General features: G+C 38.8%; 1 protein-coding gene across 1 annotated transcript; it reads left to right on the top strand.

Annotated features, from left to right (window-relative positions):
- The first annotated feature begins 2,013 nt into the window (after window positions 1–2,013).
- On the top strand, window positions 2,014–16,555 carry praf2 (PRA1 domain family, member 2). The gene is made up of 3 exons (XM_038297127.1): window positions 2,014–2,246; window positions 9,407–9,624; window positions 15,945–16,555. The coding sequence occupies exons 1-3, from the start codon at window positions 2,068–2,070 to the stop codon at window positions 16,082–16,084; spliced, it is 537 nt and encodes a 178-aa protein (XP_038153055.1). The 5' UTR covers window positions 2,014–2,067; the 3' UTR covers window positions 16,085–16,555.
- The last annotated feature ends 7,185 nt before the right edge of the window (window positions 16,556–23,740 follow it).

The following is a 23,740-nucleotide window of genomic DNA, read 5'->3' on the forward strand; positions in this document are numbered from 1 at the left end:
TCGGCGGCTTTCACCGCTCTACCCTCTGTTGCCTAGCAACCATGACAGGTGACACTCAAAGCAGGAAAAGAATGAATACCCAATTTTTCAAACTGTTTCTTTTTAATTTTTTCTAATTTTTTATGGTAAAGTGAACAAAGATCACACCCATGAGAATATAGAGTGGTTTATAGCTGTATATTAGTTATTTATTCTACAGGTGCAGTTTTTTATATTGTTAAAACACTTTACAGTACAATATTTTATTGTTTATCTTTTAACTCTTCTCTGTTATGTTATAATTATATATTTTTCTAAGATCCACATTTTTGTGAACTTTTTTTCTATAATCTTTTTGCTGGTGTAAACACTAGAATTTCCCCATTGTGGGACAATAAAGGGATTTCTATTCTATTCTATTCTATAAAAGGGGTAGAAAGATATCAGTGAATCTATACAATGTATGTATAAAAAATCTCTAATATTCAACAACAAAAAATATTTAGTTAAGCAAATTGTGCAAAATAGCAATTAAAAAATTAAACTCCTATCAGATTTATAGTCCCCACCCTGCAGATATATTAGAATCTGTCCTTAAATTACAGCCAAACTCATTTACACAGTAACAGATAAAAACCTTTAGATAAATCAAACATTACGCCGCATATCTGACTCAATAACCATTAAAACAACTATTTTCTTTCATTTCAGATAGAATAATTCTCATACTTTTATTATATTTAACTGAACTTTCAACATTCACCACTGTTCAGCAACACGTACGTTATTCCTCCGATCACGGAGCAGCCGGCTTGCTATGTCTCGCAATGAATCCTGGGATATCCAAGGATAGAGAGGATACATCGGACCCGTCCTTCAAATCTTCTCATTAAACCCCAGCTGTAGCCCCTACCTCTGCTTCCTAGCTCCAGTTCCTAGCTCCTATCCCTTCAGCATTAGTTGTGATCAAGACTAAGAACACTATCCATGGCTGGGAAGGAGCTTTGGATTAATGTGCTGAATCTAGACAACCTTCAGCCTTAGCGATGTCAGTACACAACGGACATGCACATAGATGAGGGGGGGGTCATTGGTTGTTCCGAGAGAAAAAACGAAGAAAAAACAAGATTTACATAAATTAAGTGAACAGCTGAAGCTCTCCCTTATAAAACACCAAACAGAGGACACTAGCATGTGTCACACAGAGTGCAGGGAAGACATAATGTCCCCGTAGATTGTAGTAGTGCTGTGGGCTGGGCTTATAAGTCAAGTCACACAATGGATTAGGGATTCCTTATAGCTTATTAGCACCTGTAAGGAGGGTGCATACTCCCTGCACTAAAGGAACTATGATAGGAAGCATATAGGCTCCTTTTTACAACTCAGACAAAGCGCTGGTCTGGAGACTTCCTGCAGGGGTTTGGATGTTTTACCTCTGCATGTGAGATTTTCTCTGGGTACTCCAGCTCTCTCCTGTTGACCACAAACATAACTGTTTAGGTTTATTGGTCTCTTTAATTTAGTTAGTGTTTGTGGTACATGTTTTCACTGTTTGTCTCTGTGGATCCTGTAATGGACCACTGACCTGTCCCAGCAGTAACCCACCTCTATCTCACAGCGCTGCAGCCAAACGCAGCCTTTCCTGAGGGGAGTAGAAACCCAGTTCATGCTGCTTTATTTTACATGGATTTATTGTATTAATTGATTATTAACATTTTGAAACATTCGTTTTTTTCTTCTTCTAAAGAATCAACATGTTGTTGAAGGAATTTGAATTTAAAAGGAGCCATTAGGCATCATTATTTTAGGCTTCAGCTTTTCGTTTACTTTTTAAATCAGAAGTTTGGTTTAACATAAAATAATTCACATTAATAACTTTATTTCCATCTTTATTGTTGGCTAATTCGATAATAATTTTCATTCATTCATAAATCCATTCATTCAGCCTCAGTATTTTAATCAGGCAGACATGATGAAAAGCCAACCAGAATGACATCACTTCCGGTAAACGGAGGCATGCCCCCTTCAGCATCCAGTTCCTACCGCGCTGCATTGTGGGAAACATAGTTCGCCTGTTGGTTGGGAAAGATGGCAAGCGTGCAGCCGCCTCCCCTCCGCAGCCTGGATGATTTTCTGCTGAGCTCGGCTCGCTTTGCGGTGCCAGATGTGCGGGAGCTGGAGCGGTGGAACAACCGCGTGATTAACAACCTGCTGTACTATCAGAGCAATTACTTCCTGTGCGCGCTGGGCTTCCTGCTGGTTGTGGGGTGAGTTTCCTCCCTCTGATCCCCCTTTTCCTCCAGGGAACTTTTCTCTCTGGACGCTGCTCCATGTTGGCTCCTCCGCTGCTGCAGATCAGGGCCTCACCTGCTCCCATCACAGCTGTAGATGGTTCCTTCTCACCATCATCTGTACGGGAATGAAAAGAAGCTGGCTGAGGTCCATCCTTACATTTGACCAACAGGGGGCGCTGTCTGTGAACCAGAGATCCTCTTAAACAATCCAACTATTTACTCAATTTATTTGTTGGTTATTTGGGAGATGCTCTGATACTTGATGTGAAACCAACCTTTTAAATCTCTGTAAAAGTCTAAAAAACTACCCATTTCAGCGCACTAAACTCTTCCTTTATATTTTAAACAGGGGTCACCAATTAAAAATCAGCAGGGTCCGAATAAAGAAAATCATCAACCTACAGAAGAGGATTAGGGCCACTGGAAAAAAAAAGTTAACTGATTTTTTAAATGTTATTTCAGTTTAACATGGGGGAAAATGTCCGAATTCTGACTTTAATCTCAGAATTCTGACTTTTTTCTCAGAATTTTGGATCTTAATGTAGATTGGCACTATGAAGGAATAGATGTGGAGCTCTCAGCTTCACTGACAAAGATGTGAGTTGTTTGAGGTGGCCAGTGACACATTGGTGGAAAATGACGGAATTAGGCAACTTTTTACATGACCGAGGGGTCCCCTCATTAATGGAGGAGCAGAAGGTTATTAAAACAAGAGAGCTAGTCTCTAAAACAGACATGGCTATAGCTTGATGCTAACATGTTTGTCAGCTGTCAGAATTCTGAGAAAAAAGTCAAAATTCTGACTTTTTTCCCATATTAAACTGAAATAAAATTTAAAAATCAGTTAACTTTTTTTCTCAGTGGCCCTAATCCTCTTCTGTATCAACCAGTAAAGGTCAGAGAGACATTTTTAATTATAAGAAATGATAATAAAAAAAATCTAAAGGTTTTTTTTTTGAAGTAGAGAACAACAATCGTTCAGTTCGGTATACAGACAGTTCCTGATTCCCATATTTTATAAAACACCTGAACTGATCGTTTGTTATTCTTTTTTCTGTCTTAATGTTGGCAGTGGGCTTTAGGCTTTAAACCTGGGTTTGAATGGAGACTAAGCCATTCTCAACAAGGGCGTAGGTTTGATTCCAGCTTTGTTAGGGACACTATGGGTCTCCAGTTTCATGGGTCTGATGTCATTGGTAATTTGTAAAAATATGTATGCTCTTTTCTTATGCTTAATATGAGCATCAGGACACATTTTGTTTAAAGAGAACAGCAGCATTTCTTCTACATTAATATAAATCATATAAGCACTACACTCACTAGATGCTGTTCATCAATGTTTAAAACATAACTGGCTCTGATTAATGTGCAATTAGGACTGTTTTCCACTTTGAAAGGTTTGCATTTAAACTAACCAACAACTAAGACAGCTGTAAATACGTGCTTATTTAACCAAATATAGTCTAAATATGTCTGTTATATGTGGATTAATCCTGTGTTTTCTTTTAAAGATATAGAATTGTGCACAAGTAAACAGAGGTAAATCCCACTCTTTTTTTATCTAATATGCTCTCTCTGTATCATGCAAAATAATAATGCAAAATGCAAAATAATTAATCAATTACTAAATTAATTATTGATTATTTAAATAATCATCAACTAATTTAGTAATTGATTTGTCGTTAACTGGAGTATAGGGCCACTAAAATGTGCCTTTAGCTGACAGAGCGACCAATTTAGAGCAGGAATTATATGTTTGGTAAATTTTATACTAATTTACTTATGGACCATGTGGAAATCTAGAAACATAGAGTACCTATGTTTATCCTATTTCTAGAAGTAGAAGTCAATTAAATAGAACTATTTTTATGTGGAAAACCTAAAATAGCAGATCTTCAGCATCCCTCTCGTGTTTTTATGTTCTACAAAAGAAATACCAGGTGTTATTTATACCTGAACTGAGTTTTTGTGCCAATGTATATAATGATAAGGAATGTATTAGCCATAGGTCTTTAGTAGAGGGGCCATAACAGTGAGCAGTTCTAGAGGGCCACCACCCCCTGCTGGCCCCTATCTAGAACCGCCTCTGTAAAATGCATCAAACTTTAATACCAAGAAAACTACCTAATACTTTTGGACCTTCTCTCTACAAACTGCGCCACCATTTGAGCTACGCTTCTAATTCACACTGTGAAAGTGACAGGATTTAATATCCAGGGTTCCAAAGGGTCCTTGAAATCATTGAAAGTTTGTGAATTTAAAAAAAAGGCAATTGTAAGACCTTGAAACTCTAAAAAGGAGCCGTCTTCATCTTTATCTGGGATTTCAGTTTCCAGTGTTTTTCTAACCGTTCAGCTCTGTGTTCTGGTGTTTCCTGTCCAGAGGGTCGATGTGTGCGTAACAGCGCCTCTTCTGGGCGACTGGGTGAATTGCAAATCATGTTGATTCAGGGGCTGATTTCGAATTCAGCAGCTGCGTCCTCTGAAGGCCAGATTCGTAGGCCGATTAGGACGACATCTATTGTCATTTTGAAAACGAAATTCGGTTTGCACGCCTTTCATGACATTTCCGTTCCATAAAGTGGAGCAGTGATCAAATGTAAAAAAAACATGGTGAAAAAATGCATTGATATAAAAGTTCAGAGCATTAACATATATGGAGCAATCATTCATCAGTGTGATGGCGGTTGGGAAGAAGCTGCTGCAGAACCTGCTGGTCCTGCATTGAATGCTGTGAAGCCTCTTCCCAGAGGGCAGCAGGGAGAACAGTCCATGGTGGGGGGGTGAGGGGTCATTGATGATGTCACGGGCTCTGGACACGCGGCTCTGGGATGAAATGTCTTTAATGGAGGGAAGAGGAGCCCCCATGATCTTCAATTACCTCATAGCGCGGCACCTTTTCAGATTGGAAGACTCCTCGTTACGCAGCCAACGACTCCATGTTTTGAAGGACGGGTATCCTCTGTAGCCTTGGGTATCCCATGATTCATTGCGAGGCCAAGCCAGCAGGCTGCTCCGTGCTCAGAGGAAAAGGGAAATGGCACCAAACTGTGGTGAATATTCCAGCTTTTTTTATTATTACACTGTTACAAGTACAGAGCAACAAATTGAAATCTCTGCATTTCACCCAGCAGTGGGCTGCCACTGTGGGAGCAGTGTGGGGTTAAGGGTCTTGCTCATGGACCCAGAGTGGCAGTCTGTGGGAGTGGGGCTCGAACTCAGAACTTCAGGATTCTATGTGCAATGCCCCAACCACTAGTCCGCCACTTACTGTGGTCAGAAATTCAGTTTAATATAATCCAGTCTGTGAATAGTTTGTCTGAAATGAATGAAAATAATAGTTTTAATGGTTTTAGAGTCAGATATGTGGCGGTAATGTTTGGTTTATCTAAAGGTTTTATCTGTCCCTGTGTAAATAGGTTTGGCTGACATTTAAGCTCAGGTTCCAACACCTCTGCAGGGTGGGGACGATAATCTGATATCTGAGACGACGGTACTGCTGCTGAAGCTCCTCAGAAATGTTATTATTCTTTGCCTGCTTTGTGTGTAAACTGTCACTGTTGCTAGGCGACAGAGTGTATGGGCAGTGAAAGCCTGAGAAGGCTGGATCTGTTTGAGTCCATAGCCAAATTCTTCCTGCCTCCTTATTTTCAAAGACATCCAAGAACCCAGTCCAGGTAGACCGGGTCCTCGGAGGATTCATGCGCTGAAATCGAACTCACCTGGATGATTTCCAGACATTCCAAGTTTCCCGGAAGTTCCGGGAGTCTCCCTGATATAGATAGTTGTTCACAGATGCCGGGGAGTGGTATAAATTATCCTGGATTTTAAACTATGGGAGGTGGTGTTTTTAAACGCCAGTGAGAGCGAGCAGGCAGTACACTAATTCATAATAACTACTATGATCGCGCAGACAGCAAGAGAGAGCGGGGTGGGGGGGGGAGGTTGCTGGTGAAACCTGTGCAGTGTATCTGTCCAAAGCGATGTTCTGATCAACCAGCGTTCCAGGCGACTGGTTGATCAGAGAGCTGATTGGATCAGTCCGATAAGTTTCTCTGGTTACTCTCTGGCAGTCACTAGGGGTGTAAATAATAATCGTTTTGTATCGATACATCGATCCAACAGCCGACGATCCGATGCATCGACACGTCCGCAAGAGAATCGATTCATGTTTTTTTTTTTTTTTTTCCTCCGGTCTATTTTTATCCATTTGCTCCTGGGCGTAATTCTCCCTCCCGTGCTGCGGTGGCGCTAAACCTATTTTGCCCTCCTACCGCGCTTCCTGGTTATACTCCTGCAGCAGTGTGTTGCACTAAGCTTGACACAGACATTTTTAAATTATGCTCAGTATTGAAGCGTGGTCTGTGCTACACGCTGTGGGTCTAGATACGGCCGAGGCGGAGAGGAAGTGGGGGCGAGTTTAGTCTGACGACGGATGGACATGAGGGCCAAAAAGAGCGGAGATCCAGGTGGAAAAAGGGTCCCAGCGTTCTCACGCACCTCGCTCTTCTAGCGGGTCCAACTTCACGAGTTGTTTTGCGCAATTTCGGTCATAAAAACAAAACAAGCCGGCCTCCTGTCTGTGGCACTGTTTGCTGTCAGCTACAATCTGGGAGAGGAGCAGCGGAGCGTCTGTGGACTTTTCTACTTCGGTTATTTTCTGCATAACAATATTACAACTTTCATTGATTTATTTCAAATTTAAAACATTGTGTTGCCTGTAAGGTGTAAAAAAAATAAAAAATAGAACCAATTAATCGTATCGTGGTGTATTCTTGAGTATCAAATATAATCGAACAGTTGGGTCAGAAAATCGATCCTGAATCGAATTGCCATAATGGGTGTGATTTACACCCCTAGCAGTCACCTAGTTACCACTCAAAGCTGTGCATCCTGGGAAAAGGCAGAGGTTCAATCCTCGAGTAAAAAACCAAAATATAGGACTAATTTTACAGCAGAATATACTAAAGTATGTCCCCGTCTAGTGAAGGGGAGGAACAGTGGCTGATCTAGACCAAATGTACCTGACGCAGAGGATTATCGGTCGCCCTCTCCCCTCCCTGGCAGACATTTACTCCACCCAGTGCCTCAGCAGAGCCAGGGCCATCTCCAAGGACAGCTCCCACCCTGGCTCCACCCTGTTTGACCTGTTGCCCTCTGGAAGGCGCTACAGGCAAATGAGGATCAGGACAAACAGACTCAAGAACAGTTGCACTGACGGACACTTTTCACCTGGTTTGCATTATTCCCCAAGCCATTGCCCCCCCTCAACTCCGACCTGCACTGTCGGTCACTTTACACCTGTTTTGCACTATCCCCCCCCCCACAATCTGTGCCAGTACTGTTTTACATTTCCTTTTCACTGTTTACATTTCCTTTTCACTGTTTACATTTCCTTTTAATATATTTATATATTTTTTTTGTAACTGTTTACATTTCCTTTCCTTTTAATATATCTATATATTTTTTATATATTTTATTTTATTTTTATTTCACGGTAGCTGTTATGGAAGTCCCAAATCTCATTGTATTTGTCACAGAATATAATGACAATAAAGGCTTTTTGACTTTTGACCAGGGGGGCCAGGAGGGGGCAGCATGTTTTCACTGGAGCACAGAAAAGCGTGAAATAAATGCAAGAGATTCAAATATTTTAAGAGAGCTGCATGAAGTGAAATTTCTTTTCAATTAAGTTCAATAAAAATTCTATTTCTTATGAGGTCTATATACATTTATACTGTAACTTAGGAATGAGAAGCATCTTCCTGAAATGAGTTTTTGGACCTTGGGATGTCTGGATTTCAGGATCCATAGTTTAATGACCCCATATATCACCACCCTGTGTTTGGTTAGCGGTTCAGTAATTGGGTTTTGATCAGAGCTTCCTCTGCTGTGAACTACGACGGTGGAGAGATCAAGAAGAGAACGTAAAAAAAAAAAAAATACCTTCAAGTTGTTACTGTTTTTTCAAAGTATTTGTATTTTATTACTTTACACCTCTGTTAGACTTATCCATATTTTTTGTATATATATTTTGTAGGCTTTGAATATTAATATAAATACAGCTATAAACATTAGCCATATAAATAACTGCTGGGAATGTTATTGATTCTATGTTAGCTAAAAAAAAAGAAGAAGAAAAAAGTGTTTTATCGATTTAAATCCATCAACTGATCCATCTTAGAACTTCAGTTTTTTTTTTTTTTTTTTTCCTTTAATTTACACTTTCTTAAATCCTTTTATTGTGGAAATATTTAGTGCTAGCTAGGGCTGCAACTAACGGTTTTGCAGATTGACTATTATAGCCAAATATTCCTTAAAGAAAACTTTTTGCAAAATCAAACCAGGTAAAACTGAAACTTTTCCATTTGAGGATATCTGAGTAGAGATGATTGACAGATGAAAAAGTTTATCTTAAATGCAAAATATAAAAATGTTTCCTGCTCTAAGTGGGTTGCTCTGCCAGCTAGAGGCATGTTTTAGAGTCTCTATACTCCAGTTAACGATGAATCAACCACTAAATTAGTTGACGATTATTTCAATAATCTATTAATCAATAAATCCGATTAATTGTCTCAGCCCTAGTGCTAGGAAAAGCAGCTCTTTTATTTTGATGAAATTGGTGCTGAAATTTCTTAAAAGGTCATTGAATGTGATGTTAACCAAAGTGTTGGAACCCTGAATGTCAAAAAATGCAAACTGAAAAATAAGAAAACATGATGGCAGTTTATATTCCGCTAAATTTGAGGAAATAAGATACATTTGATTGATGCACTGGTCTCTAGTTGTAAATGGTGCTGCTCCCTGGTTACTCCCTGGGTCAGGATCCTGTACCATCTCAAATGGTTAGGTAGATTTTATTAGACGTTTCATGTTAAAATAACCTTTATAAGGATGCATGGCTGAAGCAGCGGTTTCCCAGTAGCACACTGCCTCCAGAGGCCTGCTGCTTCTAGGTGCCATGTTCCTCTCAGCTGAGGGATGAATGCCCAAAAGGAACAAACAGATCATCAGATGAGCTCAGGTCCTTTTACAGCTCTGCTTCTGATTGCTGCTTCCTTAACGCGGGACGGTGAGACTGAAGTTTCCTCTGCCCCATGAACGCAGTCACCTTAACCTCCATTTATGTTTCAGGTATTTCCAGCCCCTCCAGCTGTTTGTCGGGATGACGGTCGTCACCGTGCTCTTCCTGGGCTTCGTCTGGGCCGCAGAGAACAAAGCTCCCGTCCGCCGTTTCCGTAGAAACCACCCGTTAGTCACCGTGCTCGCCATTCTCTTGGCCAGTTACGTCTTCGTGTCACTGCTGGGAGGAGTGGCCGTGTTCCTGTTTGGGATAGCCTTCCCAGTGCTGAGTAAGAGCAAACACTCTGCCTTTCATCTCCCATAGGATGAAGACTAAGACCCAGAAATTTAGAAACAAAAATACATGTTTTTTATTTAAATTGCTTAAAGTTTTTTTACAATTCTGTTTTTGTTCCAGTCCTGAAGCAGAGCTCTTCATTTGGACTGGAGATGAATTTAGCCCATAGTGTTTGTTTAAAAAAAATAATGGGATGACATGAGCATGATATTTATGAAACCAGGTACAAAAACATAGAAAATCTGTGATGTTTAAAAGACATTTCAATTTCCTACGGTTCCCGAATGCAACATTTTCCGCCCAGGCCCCAAAAACTGTCAGTCAGTCATCAATCCACACCTTAATAATTTAAGTCCCGCCCCTCCACAGGGAAGGGACCTTTTTTTTCCAGTTTGAATTTTTTTTAATTTTAAAATATTTTTTTTATTTCAGAATGTTCCTTTGGTAACTATGCTCTTTATTCCCACTGTGTGTTAAAGATGTGTGACTCTCAGAAGGAGGAGGAACTTTCAGACTCCGTCTCTAACCTCTGACTCTTTATAGGCTTTGCTGCGGTGAGCTTTATGTTCTGTTTCTTCCGGAGGTTTTCCTTTCACCCGACTTTCCTTCACATTACCGTATTTTCCGGACTACAGGTGCTGGTCATAAAATTAGAATATCATGAAAAAGTAGATTGATTTCAGTAATTCCATTTAAAAAGTGAAACTTGTATATTATATTCATACATTACATACAAACTCATATATTTCAGATGTTTATTTTGTTTAATTTTGATGATTACAAATGACAACAAATGAAAATCCCAAATTCATCATATCAGAAAATTAGAATATTACTGAAGACCAATAAAAACAAAGGATTTATAGAAATGTTGGCCAACTGAAAAGTATGAACATGAAAAGTATGAGCATGTACAGCACTCAGTATTTAGTTGGGCCTCCTTTGGCCTGTATTACTGCAGCAATGCGGCGTGGCATGGAGTCGATCAGTCTGTGGCACTGCTCAGGTGTTATGATAGCCCAGGTTGCTCTAATAGTGGCTTTTAGCTCTTCTGAATTGTTGGGTCTGGTGTATTGCATCTTCTTCTTCACAATACCCCATAGATTTTCTATGGGGTTAAGGTCAGGAGAGTTTGCTGGCCAATTAAGAACAGGGATACCATGGTCCTTCAACCAGGTACTGGTAGCTTTGGCACTGTGTGCAGGTGCCAAGTCCTGTTGGAAAATGAAATCTACATCTCCAAAAAGTTGGTCAGCTGCAGGAAGCATGAAGTGCTCTAAAACTTCCTGGTATGTGGCTGCGTTGACCCTGGACCTCAGAAAACACAATGGACCAACACCAGCAGATGACATGGCACCCCAAACCATCACTGACTGTGGAAACTTTACACTGGACTTCAAGCAACGTGGATGAAGTGCCTCTCTTCTTTTCCTCCAGACTCTGGGACCTTGATTTCCAAAGGAAATGCAAAATTTACTTTCATCAGAGAACATGACTTTGGACCACTCACCAGCAGTCCAGTCCTGTTTCTCTTTAGCCCAGGCAAGACGCTTCTGACGCTGTCTGTGGTTCAAGAGTGGCTTGACACAAGGAATGCGACAGCAGAAACCCATGTCTTTCATACGTCTGTGTGTGGTGGTTCTTGAAGCACTCACTCCAGCTGCAGTCCACTCTTTGTGAATCTCCCCCACATTTTTGAAGGGGTTTTGTTTCACAATCCTCTCCAGGGTGCGGTTATCTCTCTTGCTTGTACACTTTTTTCGACCACATCTTTTCCTTCCCTTCGCCTCTCTATTAATGTGCTTGGACACTGAGCTCTGTGAACAGCCAGCCTCTTTAGCGATGACCTTTTGTGTCTTGCCCTCCTTGTGCAAGGTGTCGATGGTCGTCTTTTGGACAACTGTCAAGTCAGCAGTCTTCCCCATGATTGTGTAGCCTATAGAACTAGACTGAAAGACCATTTAAAGGCTTTTGCAGGTGGTTTGAGTTAATTAGCTGATTAGAGTGTGGCACCAGGGGCCATCAATTTTGAACCTTTTCACAATATTCTAATTTTCTGATATGATGAATTTGAGATTTTCATTTGTTGTCATTTGTAATCATCAAAATTAAACAAAATAAACATCTGAAATATATGAGTTTGTATGTAATGTATGAATATAATATACAAGTTTCACTTTTTAAATGGAATTACTGAAATCAATCTACTTTTTCATGATATTCTAATTTTATGACCAGCACCTGTATAAGCTGCTACTTTTTTCCCACGCTTTAAACCATGCACATTATAAGAAGGTGCGTTTTTTCTGTGGATTTTTGCTAACCTCCAGAGGGGGAAGTCAGAGTTGAAAAAGAAATAACAGGGTTCCCGCAGGTCCTTAAAAAGTCTTAAAAGGCATTGAATTCTTCAAAATAAAACTAAGGCCTTAATTGGTATAAAAATGTCTTAAATCAGTCTTTCGTAGGTCTTAATTTTTAAAACATCATAAATAGGATTATTTTTATTACGATTTATTTTTGTAATCTAAATAAAACGTGTTTTTATAAAAAAAAAAAATAATGGCTCACCATTGTCGGTTCCGTTCCGATAGCGGAACCAATAAAGCGTTGTTGCGGCCGGGACATTTGGGAGATGCACCATTAACTTTTTGTCTGGAAAATATGAGCAAGTGTAAATGTAACATAAATTGTCTCCAGCCAAGAGTTTTTCTCCATGGCTAAAACCAGGGAACATACATGAGGCTCAGTGGATTTAGTGCAAGAAGTCATTCAAGCTCAGAACGATGGGAATTAAGGCAGTGGAGTCGCACATGCGAAGCACGAAACACAAAGCGTCAAAATGGAGTTACCGAGAAACAGCCGGTATTTCTCAGTTTAGTTCCACCCTTGTCTCTGCAACGCCTCCACTTATCACCAAATCAAACATACTAAGAAAACCATACAAAGAAAAATAGCTGCAAAAAAGACTTAGCACTGGTTATGTTGGGGCTTTAAAACTGATTTGTTTTGTTCCCTGCTAAAACAAAGTTTGTGAATTCAGTTAAATAATTGTTCAAATATATCTGTCATTTGTGTGTTTTTAGCTTTCTTCCTGTATGGGATCTGGATGGGATCTCCAGATTTCACACATTTTGACATTTATTTGCTGCATTAAAGCTGAAGAGACTGAGCTCTGAAATAAAGAGCTGATGAAGCTCCATCTTTCAGTAGAAGCTCTTACTGCTGCGAGCTAACAAGCTAACAGGAGCTAGCATTCTTCTTCGTCCCTACACCAGGGGCTTTATGTAGAGCTCCCCCTACAGGTTTTAGTGGGAACAGTTTAGTAGATCTCAGCGTCTTATACCCTGGTGCGCTTATTTATTGTACACTTCCAGTTAAAAAAAAGAAAAATGTTGTGGGCGTGGCTTATAGTAAGGCGCCTCTATAGTACGGAAAATACGGTACTTTGATGCAGCTTCTTTAGCGTCCCCGTTTGTGGCTTCGCCCCCCAGTGGAGGGTGTTGGTGACTGTCTGCTGGCTGGAGAACCGTGCCGCACGCAGTCTTCCTAATGACTGTGTGAAGGCCATATCCGATATATCTGTATTACGGACGGCCCCGATTTCCGGGACCAGTCCCCGTTTGGGACCATCTGTCCCGGGCTAAAGCTGTCCCTGATTTTACCGTTCTAAAAATGAGGAGGAAATGTTGCTTATAGACTGTCATTACGGTAGAAAGAGGACTTAAGCATGTTATGAGCAGAAACAGCTGTTAGCTGATTGGCAGCTGCTTCTGAATTCCTCGGAGCTCAAGAAGAGCATGCGCAACATTATTATTATTAAATTCATAGGAGCCAAACATGCAGAAATTAATGCTTAATTTCATATGTTTCTGCCCAAACATTTCTTTTTGTCGTGGGTCTTTTTAAAGGGAATAATTAAGATCATACAAAATGGGTTTGTTCTCTACCTCCAAACTGGATTTGATCGAGATAAGAAATCTGTTTCCTGGTATGTTGAAGTACCAATAGTTTGCATCCAATAATTAAAATAAATGGGAATATTGGGAATGATCTAATTTGTAGTTGGCGATCTGTCGTTACAGGAATTTGACTGTATTATGTCTGATTAGTGTAAGATTGATATGAGAGGAGAGGAAGAAGATTAGAAGACTGATAGAAGATTGAATGAGAGTGAAGGAAAATAGGAACACTGATGGAAAGAACAGTTGAAGAGAAGGAAGAAAAATGTACTTAAAATAGTAAAACAGATCAGGCAAAATAGTAAAACAGATCAGGCAGAAGTCTATGGAGAGCCATTTTAGCCAAAATTAAATAAATAAATGGGTGAAATAAATAAAAAATGAGTAAAATAAATCAAAAAATGAAGAAAATTAGTGAAAAAAATAAAAAATTTGTTAAATAAATAATTTAGCTCTTTCATTAAACCAATTTTTAATTTATTTATTTTTCATATTATCAATTTCCCAATTTCTCTTTTTCATTATTTTTCATTTATCCCTTTATCCATTTACCCATTTTTCATTCATCTAATTTTCATTTAACCACTTTTCAATTTCCCTTTTTCATTAAGCCAATTTTTTTATTTTTTTATTTTTCAGATTATCTATTTCTCAATTTCTGTTTTATCTATTTTTCATTTGTCCATTTTTCATTTATCCCTTTATTTATTTACCAATTTTTCATTAATCTATTTTTTTATTTAACAATTTTTCAATTTCCTTTTTCCATTAACCCGATTTCCTATTTCCCAGTTTCATTAATCAATTTCTCATAAATCCCTTTTTTATTTACCAATGTTTCTTTTATCTATTTTTCATTTACCATTTGTTTGAAAAAAATTTAATTTTCCCATTTTCCAATTTCCCTTATTCATTAAGTATTTCCTTATTTTTTAATTTATCACATTCTATTTTCCCCTCTTCGCTTCTGCTTTAATATGATAATGAGGGGCGGTGTCTTCAGGCTACAATGGCAGCCTATTGGTTGGTTAGATGCAACTGCAGCGCTCAGTTCAGTAGCAGTCGAAGTTGAAGCTGTTTTTTCAAAAGTAAAAGTTAAACAAAACTCAAAGGACCATAAAACACGTCGGATATTAAACTTACAGCGTTCTAGTTCATCTATTCGATCGGCGGCTTCCCTAAGAAGAACCGATACTGTGGACTTTCCCTCCGAAAAGCAGTCTAGAAAAGGCGAACACAGAGGGTGCAGCACGTTCTGTATCGGTATGAAAAATGGGTAAATAGATAAAGAGATTAATGAAAAATGGGTAAATGAAAAATAGATAAAAGAAAATGGGTAAGTAAAAAAAGGGATATATGAGAAATTGATTAATGAAACTGGGAAATAGGAAATCGGGTTAATGGAAAAAGGAAATTGAAAAATGGTTAAATTAAAAAATAGATTAATGAAAAATGGGTAAATAAATAAAGGGATAAATGAAAATGGACAAATGAAAAATAGATAAAACAGAAATTGAGAAATAGATAATCTGAAAAATAAATAAATAAATAAATTGGCTTAATGAAAAAGGGAAATTGAAAAGTGGTTAAATTAAAATTAGATTAATGAAAAATGGGTAAATGGATAAAGGGATAAATGACAAATAGATAAATGAAAAAGAGAAATTGGGAAATTGATTATATGAAAAAAAAAAAAATAAATTAAAAATTGGTTTAATGAAAAAGCTAAATTATTTATTTAACAAATTGTTTATTTATTTCACTCATTTTCTTCATAATTTTATTTATTTTACTCATTTTCTATTTATTTCACCCATTTATTTATTTATTTATTTATTTAATTTTGGCTAAAATGGCTCTCCATAGAAGTCAGCTAGAAAGAAAAGAGGAGAGAGAAGAAGACTGAATGACCAGATGGCTCTAATAAACACTATCGATTGATTGTTTAATTTAATCCATTTTAGGAAATTGGAGCGGCACAATGCTTGATTTTACACTTGATTTTTGTTGTTTAAATATGAATAAATACGTAAAAATGGATGAAAACATCAATCTCCTCCTTTCCTGGTTTAATTCTGATGATATGTCTCTCTTTTAATCTGTGAGCTGGAAATATCGCCCAGATTAGATTTCAGAAATCTGGTCACCTTATATTAATATGTCCTTTTTATTTGCTCTGATGTAATTTTATATGGGTAAATTTGTGTAAAACATCATATAAAAACAGAAATTCACTGTATTTGAAGAGTGTAGTGTAAAATGTTCTATTAAATAAGTGGTTTATTAAAAGAAGAAAATGGACTTAATTGTAAAATGCTTGTTTAGGGGAGGTAATTCCTGTATCTGTTCTCAGTGGTGCTCGTCCACGCATCCATGAGGCTCCGTAACCTGAAGAACAAGCTGGAGAACAAACTGGAGAGCATCGGTCTGAAGAGGACACCCATGGGGCTCCTCCTGGAGGCGCTGGGACAGGAACAGGAGGCGGGGTCCTAACAAGGAGGAGCAGGAGAACAGAATGTTTGATTCACGGATCACAAACCAGAAGAAACATTCCCAAACTTGAACAGATGAAATTATTGTACGTTTATTTTATTTAAATGTGTTTTAGGACAGAAGGAGGGGACCCGTTTATGGGATCTTCTGCCAGTTGGATAATAATGAAGTAGAGCTCATCTAGTCCAATGAGTTTCCAACCTGTTCTCCAGATCCGCTGTAGGTACCAGATCTGCTCGGGACCCCGACCCTTTCTTATGATGTCATCATATGGCAACCCCACTCAGACAAACTGTATTGCACCCATCTCTTAAAGAATCTGATCTTTTTTGAAGTCTCAACATATTATTACCCATATTTGCTGTTATTTTACATTTCACTGGCGATCTGTAGCCGAAAGTGGAAAACAATCATACTGAGTGTTGAAGGAAAGTGGACTGAGCTCTGCTATTTAACAAGGTGACACAAAAAGTCTCAGAGCTTCTTCTCATACTTTTTTATTAAGATCTGAGGGCAGAGGAGAACAAATGGAACATCTAGAAATGACTGAGATTTTAGATAAAAAAGAAAACGGTTATTCTACTTGTAGAAAATGAACAGCTGTAGTTGACAACCATTTGAGAAAGTAGTGTAGCTTAATATGGCTAACTGTCGAGCTAAAAGAGGCTAACCTTTTAGCTACCGAGCACAGCTAGCCACAGCGCTACCCAGGTCTTTATAATATGGTCTAACAGTTACTTTGTTCACCAGAAACATTTTTTTTCCGCTTTATCAATTTGGTAAAAATGAATCGATAATTAAACCCGCTAACGCTACAGATGCCCTCAACTCAGCACATGGACGCTGCATTACCATCGTTGCCTGGGCAACAACAGTGTTTCACGTCATGTGGTAACTTCACAAGCTTCTGAGCATCTGAGGTTTGTGACGCGCTTCAGCAGCTGCTGCAGTTGGAAAAATTTAACTTCAGCTGCTTGATGCGCCTCATCAACCAATCAGAGCAGCTGATCTGGGAGCTGGCAGGGAGTCAGACACAGCACTGCTGTTGCAGAGCGCTATGATCACTCCTCTGAAACAGTTTAACGCCTAAATTAACTTAGCATGTAGAAACCTGTTCGCAGAATGTGTTCGATTTTATTATTCTGGTGCCTGCAGTTTGGATTACGTACATGAAAAATGCTAACATCTACTTCCAGCCGCCACCAACAGAAGGGAAAATCCCCAAGAGGCGAGCGGGCCACACCCACTTTTCCCACCGTGCAGCTAGAGCAGCAAAGATGCTTCAGCCGCACTTTAGAACTAAACTTGTAAAAGCATCAAAAATGAAGCAGCATGCGCGTTTGTGCTGCTTCTGCTGCGTGCGCTCCGAACGTAGCGTAACGTCATTGGCATGAAGCACAGCTCGAGCAGACCTGGTACCTACAGCAGTTCAGAGATGCTGCATCTCATTTACATGAACGTGGTGGAAATCTGCCTTTCTGGAAGATTTTCTGTATCCATGGTGATTATCTTTTCTGATTTGGGCTATGAATTCAGATCTGAGATCAGTGACTCTGATTGAGAAAGGTCCTCTTAGCTATGCTAATCTGAAAGGTCAGAAATAATCAACTCTAGAAATGCTTTGATAAACTTCATCTGTTGGTGAAGATGGTTCCTTTAATCTTTAACTTTTTCTATGTCTGGGAAAAATATTTAACCTTTAGTTTGACTGTTTTTTACTCACTTTAGTTACATTTAAACAGGGGCTGCAACTAATTACTCTTTTGTTAATCGATTATTCTGTTGATTTTTCTTTCTTTTTTTTTTACTAATCGATTAATAATGGGATAGCCAAATTCAGATAATTAAACCCTGTGAAAATAAAATAATTTCACTTTGAGGGGTTCTGGATAGAGCAGATTGACAGACGGAAAAGTTTTATCTTAAATGCAAAATGTTTATATATATATATATATATATATATATATATATATATATATATATATATATATATAATAATAATAATAATTTTTTATTACAATTTTGATATAATTGCCTCCAGTTGAATTAATCGATTATTAAATTAGTAGACAATTATTCCAATAATCGATTAATCACGATAAATTGTTTCAGTCTTAATACACTTTTCTTGAAAACGGATTAAGTAGTTTTTTAACTTTTGAGCCCAGTGTTAGCTTAATCTTAGATATTAAATGTATTTTCTGGTTTAATATTCATCTCTTGCTGCATAGCGATGCTCCTGTTCTTCTTGAAATCTCTCCTCTGTGACCTCAGAGGGTCAATCCGTCCCTGAATGGGTCACATGACCCAGAGCTAACTAAGCTAACCGCTGTTAGCTCATCAGACGTGTTTCTGGTTCCCTGATGGAAGATTCCATCCAGCAAGGGAATGTTTCATCATCTTTACCAGGAACTCCAGGATTCTAGATCTCCTGGTCCAGACTGGTCTGATACCAGAACCAGAACACAGACTGGTTCATTTAGTTAGAGGCTAAAAGGTAGTGCTGCTTTAAAATGTTTCTTGCAGTACGTCAAAAAAGGAGAGCAGGTTGGGCCCCCCTACTATCCTAATGACCCTCAGCTGATGGGCTGGGGGACTACTGCTGCTTTAATCCCTGAAATCATCAGTTTAAATTGGTAATCCAGCTCTAAACGTGGATCCAGCTCAAGTTGAGGAATTTTTTACCATTATAACACTAAAACCCGTAACTTGATGATTTTGTATGATTATGTGCTTTTACATTCAGGTTGAGGAGTCGTTATGTGGAAATCTTACTATTTGAAATGTGTGTGTTTTTGTTGGGCTGTTGATACAAACTGCCATAGAATGTCAAAGTGTCTCTTAGTTTAAACCATAAAATCCCACAGGAGGGCGCTCTCTGCAGAGAATGGCTTTGGTCCTCCTGCTTTTGATGCTAACATTAGCCCGCCTGTCCATCTGCACCCCCGTCTCTATTCCACCTGTCAGGGTCTCACCTGCAGGTAGTCGCAGGAAGCCATGGTTGTCACTACCCGATCCGTACAGGAACCACGATCCGTACCATCAGCGCATTTCTGCATGTGCAAGCAGATATTCTTCAAGGTCACCAAAAATAATGTTATTATGGTACTAAAAGTATGTATTTATACCCTTAAATCCCCAAAATATGCTGGTACACATTGTTAAAACATTTTATTACTTTTCTGAGACACTTTAATGTTTTTTACATTTTCGACATTTAACGGCTTGTCTGATGTCATCATGGGACATCCTCAGAGCAGTCCGGCTGTTGGGTTCATAAATGTAGGTTTGCAAAAGAAGAACTGAAATACACAGTAATGGATACAATTTCTGCAGAAGGAGAGACAGTTGAACCCCAGACTCAAACACACTCTCCCACTGGACCTCCTCCGCAGAGCGTTTTATTAATAGAACATGACACATGGTTACAAACAGAGTATTGTTCTGACAGAACAACTGATCAGTTCCTGAAGACAGAACGCTCCATCAGAATAACGAGGCAGGATGGTCTCCTGACAGACAGGAGTGGAGCATCCCCTTGCACAAATGTTTCATAAGCACACACAGACATTAATTTTATAAACATCATTGAATAAACCTAACACCGGCAAAATATGATTAAACCAAGTTTATCTGCATTTTAGTTGTTTCTTTCTTTAGATTACGCACTATATACCATAATGTAACATAAAACTCAAAAAGACTACATTTATGTTTAAATCCAAAGCTAAAAAAGTTAGCTTCAAGAAGTAGCGTAGGATCCCATTTCCAACACAGATTGAGCACAGACCGGTTATAAATCAGAAAAAATTATTTTATTTTTACCTGAAATGCATTATTAACCTTTAACACGTTATAGTTTAGGACGCTTATTATTTTTTTGGAGGGAAATTTAGGTATTTTTTACAAAGTAAATTCAAAGGGCACCTGGATGTGACCTGATGGTACGGATGGTGCTACCGAATCGGATAGTGATTACGGTAAATGAACCATGGCTAACTGCTAATGTTGCTAATGCTACATCCACATATAAGTAAAATTATAGTGCGAACCCTTATCAGAAAAAAAACTAAAGAGAGGCGCAATGAGTTCCATTTTTCTCTTCTTAAAAATGATTTTAAAAGAAATTAAGGGCTACTTCCGAAGGATGTTATAAGTGACGTACAAGGAAATGTTTCCTTTGAAGGAGCGGGGGATGGTGGGGGGTAAAATGTGCTATTGGAGCGGGAAGGAAGTGTTTGTTCTGAGCTAAAGAACAAGTTATAAAATGTTTAATTGTTTGTTTTAAATGGACATGTTAATGGAGCTTTTTTTCCTTATATTAATTTAATTTCGATAAAGTATTATTATGGGATGTAAGCAATTTTTTCCCTGCCTGAAGTATAGCTGCTATATATATCCACAGCCCCCAAGCTCACCTTTGAACCTGCTTTCTGTTACGTTTCTGCCCTGAAACGTTGAGGGAAACGTTGGTTAGTTACAGTTTTATTCAACCTTAATCACTTGATTGTTTTGTTAAAAACTTTCCCAACACTTGAAGTTGCTTCTTTCACTCTGCATATAACAGTTTCCAGCTTACTAACAAGAAATGTAGATTTAAAACCTTATTTCTCTTTTATTTAGGTCATTTTGTTGTGAAAATTCAAATCAATTTTTGTTTAAAACATCAAAGCTTTTAAGTTTGGTATTTTATTGTTAAACCACCATAAAGAGCCACAGTACAGGCTCCAGACAGACTCCTGTTCTCCACCATCAGTGAGCATTTAGACGGTCTGCTGATGACGTCTATCTGTGGATTTTTGACCTTGATAAATAAAAAGCATCTTCAGGAAACCTGTTCTGTGGTGAAACCGCGGGACCGCCTGAATAAAAGGTTTCAGCGTTAGTTCCAGTTGGTTCAGTAATTGTTTGTGTTGTGTGACGGTTCATGGCCGTTTGTATGATAACCCAGAAGACCCGGATCGAATGGCTGAGATGTCTTAATGGGGGTGTTTGGTTAAAACCTTTAAAATGAAGAAGTGTTAATGTGCCTGTTTCTTTATCCTTTTTTGTAACCTAAATGATCATAATGTGCTTTTTAATTCAATTATTCATGTTAGCATTGTTGTTATAGCAACAAGGCTTTATTTAAACAGTTATTTGTATGTAAACAGAGAATATAATGTCCAACTTAAAGTGCCATCTGTCATTTTTTTCTTTTTTTTACGGCTGCATGTTTGATGGGTTTTCCCATTTCTCTTTATTTAAACTGTTTTTTTTTTATTTCATTGCAAAGCCATGTCACATTATTTGTCAAAATATAAAACATTAAAAAATGTCATGATAAAAAAACTGTTTTTCTTTTAGACCTGTGGAAATGATCAGCAGACAACATGGATTAGTAGATCTGTACTGTTGATTTGTCAGATTTAGGTGTTTTGATTTGACCAATCAGAATCAGCATCTCTGCTCATAAAGAAAGAGTTTAGCTTTATTTTCACAGTGCTCTGAAATCAGGCCACCTTAAATATAAGTTTGAGAAAAAAGCTTTTTTTACACGCCTAAAAGGCCTTTCATTCTATAGTCTATATAAAACAACCAGCTTCCCGATATATTATCTTTTAGTTATCAGGCTCCTCTCCTGTGGAACCAACTACCAGTTTTAGTCCGTGAGGCAGACACCCTGTCTACTTTTAAGGCTAGGCTTAAAACTTTCCTTTTTGATAAAGCTTCTAGTTAGAGTGGCTCAGGTTATCCTGAGCTATCTCTATAGTTCTGCTGCTATAGGCTTAGACTGCTGGAGGACATAGGGACCCCTTTTTCATCATTCTGCTTCATTCTATCTCTATTCTCCCACTCTGCAGAATCTATTAGTTCAATCTCTAACGTTCTGCTCTCTGCTTTTTCTCATAGTAGCTTCATCTGGTCTGTTCCTGTTTGGCTGTGACTCCATCCTGGAGAGAAATATCAGCTGTGCTGCTGCCATCAACACCTTTGTTTCTAGATGTTGGAGCTTGGCCTGTTTTCCAGTGTAGTCCTGTTTCTCTGACTGTGACTAACTGGATGTGCTCTCTTCATCCTCTGACATGGGAGCTGGCTCGGAGCTCGTCTGCCTGGCTGTGTGTTTCCTGGACGGGGCCGCCTGTGGAGCTGGTTGACAGTTGCCTTTTGTATCTATGCTTCTTTTTCTATGTCCGCTTCTGTCTCCTTGAACCCCAGTGGGCCTCAGCAGATGGCCGCTCACACTAAGCCTGGTTCTGCTGGAGGTTTCTTCCTGTTCAAAGGGAGTTTTTCCTCTCCACTGTCGCTACAAGCATGCTTAGAGTGAGGGTTGCTGAAGAGTCAATGAGTCGATGCAATCAGCTGGTTTTCCTTAGATAGAAAACGTTGAATCAATCTGACTGGATGATCTGGTGAACTGGAAAGTGACCTGAGATGACATGATGTGAATTGGAGCTATAGAAATAAACTGAATTGAATTGAATAGTTCCTAATATTGATTAAAAATATATATTTTTTTAACCTAAAACAATGAGTGGAAATGAGCTTCCTTTTCACCGCCTCTCTGTTAGATGGCGCTGCGGAGCCCTTTTGCTGTTTGCTGCAGCACCATTTCTGTACTTATTGAAATATGGTGGTGAAGATCCTCAGTCATCCAGGTCGATTCTAAAAATAGTAAAACAAAAAACAACCCACTGAACTCTGTTTCCAAGTTTGAAGACGTTTCGCTTCCCACCCAGGAAGCTTTTCCATTTCAAAATGTCGGAAATAGCATTGAGTTTGAGACTTTATAGTGGATAAACTTAACCCACTGAGTGAGTTCTTCCGTTTTCAGAAGACGAAAAGGGCCCCCCATGTGGTTCTTTAGGGCCCCTTGGTGCCCGCGGGCACCGCGTTGATGACCCCTGCTCTAGTCTCTGTTTAAGGCTCCTGTTTGGTTGGAAATCTACTGGAATTTTGTGTTTGGAGAAAATCCTCTTGAGTTTTTCAGAGACTCCAGCAACGACTATGACCTGGATGACTGAGAATCTTCACAACCATGTTTTTGGAGGAAGAAAACACAAATGTGTCACATCATCCAAGTGTTTAGATGTTACTGAAGCACTGAGAGGGCTGATGTAATCTGTGCAGTGAAAGCTGCCACACACCAACAGGCAGCTCCCAGTGTGACTCACTGGGAGGCGGAGCCTGCAGCAGGGCTGCTGCTTTAAAAAGGCTCAGCTTCTAACTTAGAACAGAAACAGAATCCTGGATGTGTTCGACTGAGAGCTGCAGCCGAGCCGCTGAACAGAGGAAGCCTGGTAAGACCAACAGCTCACACTCCTCAGGATTAGGCTAAACTTTTCAACAGGATTCCTCCTGTGCTGAACTCAGACTTCATTAGATACAGTGAAAGTCGTGTCAAATAACCAGCTTGTTTTCTTATCTTATAATGGCTGGAAACATTGTGCAACCTGTTGCATTGACAGATTTTTACAGATCATAACATCTTGTTGTACTTTGACCTCCTTTCATCTTTCCTGATCTGAACTTTCACAAAAAAATCAACCAGTTTCAGAAACATTTCTACATCTTAAACAATTAAGATACTACAATATTAAACATATTTGAAGTGTAACACATAATGTGTAAATAATTGGTTATTGTTATATTACTTTATGCTAAGTTCAAATGGCA

The sequence above is a fragment of the Cyprinodon tularosa genome, unplaced genomic scaffold, assembly GCF_016077235.1.
Source record: "Cyprinodon tularosa strain WSP-4 unplaced genomic scaffold, ASM1607723v1 ctg382, whole genome shotgun sequence".
Taxonomy (NCBI): domain Eukaryota; kingdom Metazoa; phylum Chordata; class Actinopteri; order Cyprinodontiformes; family Cyprinodontidae; genus Cyprinodon; species Cyprinodon tularosa.